This window comes from Gossypium hirsutum, chromosome D01 (genome assembly GCF_007990345.1).
Source record: "Gossypium hirsutum isolate 1008001.06 chromosome D01, Gossypium_hirsutum_v2.1, whole genome shotgun sequence".
NCBI lineage: Eukaryota > Viridiplantae > Streptophyta > Magnoliopsida > Malvales > Malvaceae > Gossypium > Gossypium hirsutum.
In genome coordinates this window covers 33,206,970-33,213,299 of record NC_053437.1, presented here as the reverse complement: position 1 = coordinate 33,213,299, position 6,330 = coordinate 33,206,970, and the positions used below count along the sequence as shown (strand labels likewise).

General features: G+C 35.0%; 1 protein-coding gene across 1 annotated transcript; it reads right to left on the bottom strand.

Moving 5' to 3' along the window:
* Window positions 1-936: 936 nt before the first annotated feature.
* On the bottom strand, window positions 937-2,547 carry LOC107921749 (ethylene-responsive transcription factor ERF024). Its single transcript, XM_016851566.2, has 3 exons — window positions 2,542-2,547; window positions 1,904-1,960; window positions 937-1,522 (listed from the first exon to the last, which is right to left on the bottom strand). The coding sequence occupies exons 1-3, from the start codon at window positions 2,545-2,547 to the stop codon at window positions 1,007-1,009; spliced, it is 579 nt and encodes a 192-aa protein (XP_016707055.1). The 3' UTR covers window positions 937-1,006.
* Window positions 2,548-6,330: the final 3,783 nt, after the last annotated feature.

Here is a 6,330-nt window from a genome sequence, read left to right as displayed (position 1 = left end):
TAATACATTTCTTTAGGACTAATTAAAATAAAATGATTGGTGAATGAATTATAAATTTATTTATATATAATTAAGTCTTAATATACACCATTCGGAACCGGAGTTTGCAATTTTTTTAATGTGATATTTGTGTTTTTTTTGTTCAATTTAGTACTTGTATTTAATAAAAGTTATATATTTTGGTAATCAAAGGTAACGTTACTATTAACTTTTTAGTGTTTGGCTTTTAGGGTCGATTTACTGAAAGTTAGTTGCTAACATTATTAGGTTTGAATTTTTCATTATTTTGTTAATAGAATAAATTTAGTGTTAATTGTGAATTTGTTCAATTTAGTATTTAATTTACCAAATACAATCAATAATTTTTATGATTGATTTGTTGAAAGTTAATTACTAAAATTATTAACCGAGTTAAGTGTAAAAATAGTATAGAGAAAATTTAAATAAAGCAGTAGAATTTAGGAGTTATACACACATTTTAATCATTTCTATGTTATAGATTTGTTGTTAGGGAGAGGAAGGATATTCAGTTCCACAAAATCAACATGTTAATTATTCGTATTGACTAAACCTCCCCCAACTTGCTTTGCTTTTATGCATCACCAAGCAATATTGGATGTATCATCTTTGCTTTTCAAATCTAATCCCTAAACTCAACTCTGAACAATGGTTTGGAAAATATAGCAGCTTTTATATTAATATTTATATTATACATACTCCATCTATATGTAGAAGATGGTTCAACTTTCCAACAATTATTTCTAAACATATACATAGATTGTACGGACGGGTAGACATATACAAGCGACATGACACAAACAGCAACGCCCATAAATACAAAAACCTGTACAAAAACGTTGCCTACTGATCCCTTCTTTTTATTTTTATGCTGAATAATATCGTGAAAATTATTATTATGGGAAAGGGCAAGTCGAAACTAGTCTCAACTAGGACTTGAAAGTAACTCAACTCTTTTGTCTGCCTTGCTTGATTTTATTTTTTATTATTAAGGGAATTTCCAGAGGTTTTCATCATCATCACCACCGTTATTGGCGGGTGGCTGATCGGCGTCGAAGCGAGGAGGGCTAAGAAGCATCCCCTCAGCCATATTGGAAAGCACATTAGGCATATCAAAGATCAAATCCTCATCCACGAAATCATCGGCCATTGAAGGTTTCTCAGGCGGCGCTATTGAATTGTTTCTTAAAGCATCGTTCGCAGCACCCAAAGCCGTCGCTGCAGAGGTCGCAGCCGCCTGGATATCACGTGGGGAAGTCGAAGCCGGTACAGGCAAAGAAGCAGCCGAGTTGTGAAAGTTAAGTTCAGCATCTTGGCCTTTTAGTGCAAGCGCCGCAACGTCGTAAGCAATAGCGGCCATTTCGGCAGTGGGAAAGGTGCCGAGCCAAATCCTATTGGGCTTCCTCGGCTCTCTAATTTCGGACACCCATTTGCCACTACTCCGACGCCTTACTCCCTTGTAAACCGGGTGGCGACCCGTAGTGATGAACTGCCACCGCTGGTGCTAGCGTTGGAAGTTTTGTCGGGTTTGGAGTAATGCATGATGATGAGAAGAGAAAGAATTGGTGTTGGAAGATGGAGATGAGAGAATCCATTTATGGAGGTTAAACTCTTGTTGTAGTTGCAGAGAGAGGAAGAAGGAGGAGGAGGAGGAATTACTGTAAAGTGCAAACCAGTTGTTGATGAAGTGATATCTGCTGATAGTTTGGGTGTAAGCCAAAATATATGTTGGATATCTAACTGGGTTGTCTTTTTGTTTCTTGTTTTGGCTGCTTAAATAACTGCTTATATATCTGAACAGTTGCTATGCTTTTCAACACCCACTTTTATTATTTTCAACAAAATATACAATCTAATATCAAATCTAATGCTCTCTCAATCTTACCCCCTCTTCTTCCGCCAGGGCCGAAACCAACAACCCCTTCAATGCTTTGGATTCAAACTAGAACATTTAAATTAAATAGAAAGACACTAAATATAATATTATAGAGCTTTACGCTTTCGGTATTCACATTTTGACATTTGGAAACTAATTTCTTTTTCTTATTTTTTATTTATTTTCCTTGAATTTTAGACCTTTACATTGTAAAGGTTTGGTGGTTCGAATTTGCACATGCATTCTCCATAATTAGTATCGTATACAATTCTAATACTTTTCTCTTAAACTTTTACAAGTTGTATCTCTACCAATTAAAATGTTAATTTCGAACAACAGTTTTTTATAGAGGTTGAAAACCCCCCACACAAAAATAATATCTTCTATTGAAAGATTCATCAGCTCTCAAATAAATGCAATTTGAGAGATGTTTGAGTGGTAAACTCTTTTTATCTTCTCCGATGATATCATACAACAGCTTTGTTATAGAAGTACATATAATTGAAAGGATGTGGTGGAGAAAATGTTGTGTTGTGGCATTTGGGCAAATAATTTTGGTGTCATATCACCATGATTCAGTGCAAAATTATTCCAGACAGTTGTATAGGAAAAAAACATATGATCGAGCACACATCACACCCACTTACCATCATGTGAAAGGAGTTCCTTTTTGGGGTAAATATCATATCATTCAATTGAATTTACCTGGAGCACATTCTTTTTTAATCAAAAATGGGATTTTCTTCATCCGCAAAACAGACTACTTTAATTCCTTGCTTCAATCAATCATACCCCAAACCCTTTGCTAAATAACCTTAGCTGTTAGTCCCAATTAAAGCATTAGGTATCAACTTATATTAAATTTATATCATCACGTCTAATATTTAAATTCACTAAAAATTTACTTAAAAGTAAAATGAATTTAGACGATAGCTTTAAATATAAAAATAAAACAAAACATTCAAGGGTTAATATTCACATTGCATCAAATCTATTGTCTATAATAGTTAAAATATTTGAATCCAAATATTTCCAAAACATTTGCATTCGGAAGTTGGACATCTATAAAAATCTAAGTCAATTACAACATTCCTTCCTATATTATACTTGAAATTTTAATCTCTATACCCTAATTTAACATAATTTGATCCCTCTTACAAACACAAAATGAAATTCTATTAACCCTTAGAATAAACGAAACCTCAAAACAGAAAAAAAAAACATATAAACGAAGCCTTTTGCGACAAAGAGAGAAAAAAAGAAGAAATAATTCTCCAAAAATTTGCAAAAGAACCAAACAGCTAGATCATGGAGGTGGAGTTGGAAGCCCGTCCCTGCTCAAAATGTTCACCAAGGACGATGTGCACATTCTCCTTTTATATTGAGAAGCCACCTAGTCTGCTGTCGCGTTTGCTAAACGATTTTTTTTTTACAAAACTCACACTTATAAATGATGTTGCAGAAATCCCCTCTTACTTTAATACACATCATTAATATCATTAAAAAAATTTATCACTCGATTAGTGTGGAATTTTTTCTTTTATAAATTCCAGAAATTATGCATACAAAAATATTGCTTTTGTAATTATTAGAGTATATAACAGCTGTGGTAGTTAGCAGCAGTTAACGGTTAGGAGTTAGAAGCCTTGTTAGTTAGTAGTTAAGGGTAGTTAACATTTGTATTATAAATAGTGGAATTTTTGTGATGTAAAGGTACGTTCTTTTGATAATAATAGAAGTATATTGTGTTCTTAATATGGTATCACAGCCATAATTTTTTTTTGGTTATGGCGACAGATGCAGTATCTGATGGTGATCGTCAGTCTATTCATACGGCCACGCCGATTGCAGCGACTTCTTCTCTAGATCTTGGACACGCTTCTTTGCGCAAACTTCATCAGTTTCCCAAACATGATACGGTGAAACTTACTGCTAGTAACTTTCTCTTATGGAAACAACAAATCTTGTTAATTCTTGAAGGCTATGGTTTGCATGGTTTTGTTCTCGGAACCGTTCAGGTTCCTTCACAGTCTATTCTTGCTAGTGATGGGTCTCCTGTTGCTAATCCTGACTTCGTTGTTCATACACAACAAGATAAGCTCTTGGCTTCTTGGTTGACCACCATTTCTGATAGTATACTGGTTCACCTTACTGGAACCGGGACTAGTTTTGATGTGTGGAGTAAGGTTCTCAAAAGGTTTGCTGCAAAATCTTCTTTAACAATGTTAACTCTCAAACATGCATTGTATTCACAGAAGAGAGGTCAGTTGTCTATTCAAGAATATCTTGCCAAGATTCAAGGTCAATGTGATACTCTGATTGCTGCTGGTACTAATGTTTCTGAACAAGAACATATCAGTATCATTCTTGCTAGTTTACCTGTGGAGTACGACTCAATCCGCATTGTTGCATCAACAATGAATGTGTCTCTTGATTATCTTATGGAGTTGTTGACTGATTGTGAGGCTCGGCAGCAAGATATTATTTCGAGTATGTCTTTGCAGGCGAATGTGGTTCAACATTCTGAATCTGACGGGAGGCAGGCTAAACAGTTTGGTCAGGGGTCTCGATCATCTTTTAGAGGTGGTGGCTCCAGGGACTTCAGAGGTAGAGGTCGTGGACGGAAGTTCATGCATGCCAAACCTCAATGCCGGCTTTGTGGTCGTATTGGACATACTGTACACAAATGTTACTATAGATTTGATGAGTCTTTTGAGGGTATGTCTCAACAGCCCATGCAAGTTCAGTGTCATCAGTTCCAGGAGTCTCCTCATCAGTTGTGTACTTCTTCTTCATCTTGCACTCATAAGGGGTCTTTGGAAACTACTGGTTTACAGGCTAATATGGCCTCTACGTCTGGTTCGGTGTCTTCCAATAATGTCACTTCCACTGTATGGTTTCCTGATTCGGGTGCCACTAACCATGTAACAAACAACTTGCAAAGTCTGCGAGAGGTGACTCAGTATACAGGTAAAAATAAACTGTTTATGGGGAATGGTATGTCTGTACCAGTAGACAATGTTGGTTCCTCGCCGTTTGTTCATTCCAACAGGGTTTTTCATTTGAAGAATGTACTTCATGTTCATCGTATATGCAAGAATCTAATGTCTGTTGCATAGTTTGCTAATGACAACTATGTTTATTTTGAATTTCATCCACTTCATTGTTTTGTGAAGGACATCAAGACAGGTACCATATTACTGGTGGGGCACATGCGTAATGGAATGTATCAGTTTTGATACGAGTCACAAAAGTCCAAATTCTTGAAGGCGAGGCCCAATAAGCAAATTCCCAGCCCAATCAAGAAATTCATCCATACTTAGTTGAAAATCAGGCCAAATTGTCAAAGTGGCCCAAGTTGTAAAGTTTTATTTTTATTTTTATTTATTTATTTATTTATTTACTTAGTTTAAATTTTTATGTCAATATTCAGTCCAAGAGTCCCAGATAAAATGACCTTTGACCAAATTTCCATATTAAAATAATTAGGAGTTTTTTTTTTATTTTAGTTTTCTAATTAGATTAGGACTAGTTATAAGGCCTATTTAAAGGCATGGCTATCCACCTTGTTAAACACTTATCATTATTATTAAAATTTCAGATTTGTTGAGAGCAGAATTTTCTTTGAGTTTTCTCCAAGATTTTTCTCTTGAGTTTTCTTTAGAAGTTGTTTTAACAATCTTGTGATTGTGGGAGCCATCTTCAACCTTCTTCTTGCCATTGATATTCTTTGGAGGGGAGATTAGAGCCGTTTGAAGGGAGTTGTGAGATCTTTCGAGATTTCAAGGCTTCTTAGGACTTATCTTTTAATTTCTTACTGTCAATTCTTTCTTTATTTCTACTTGTGCTGAATCATTATCTAATCTATTTTCTGTTCTTATTGTGTTTTCAGCCTTTTTCTATCTTAAGGAATCAGCCCAAAAATCCCCAATTTCTAGGGTTTTTCCATACTCTTTTTGGGTGAAATTAGATTGTCGAAATTTGGGGAAAACTATCTTGGTGTTCAATTGGGCAGAATCACAATCTCCTTGAGGGTTTCAAGAACCCTAACACTTATTTCTATTCTCAATTTGATTCTTTGCTGATTTGGGGATTTTATTTCAGATCTGAAAATTCAAAAATCTAATCTTTTAATTTTCTGTTTCGTTTCAGATCTAATTGTTTAGGGTTTTCGTAGGAGTTTCCCGTTACTTGGCAACTCGATCTTGGTCCGCGCGCAACCCTGAATCATTTGGTATCAGATTTTGGGTGTTTTGGGTGTTATTGGTTGATTTCTAAACTGATCTCTATTTTTTAAAGCACAAACAGAAGTTTTACCCAGAAAAATTGTTCAAAAAAAATTCATTTGAGTGGGTAAACGTTGTCCGATTGATCTGAAATTTTACATACATGTTTTTGGCACTGTGATTGAATATAAAAAAATTATTCCCGCAAAA

Excerpts from the sequence above, each read along its gene's own strand:
- LOC107921749 (XM_016851566.2), bottom strand. Across the intron at positions 1,523-1,903 it reads CCCTGGCGGAAGAAGAGGGG|CACCAGCGGTGGCAGTTCAT; the intron begins GTAAGATTGAGA and ends TTCCAACGCTAG.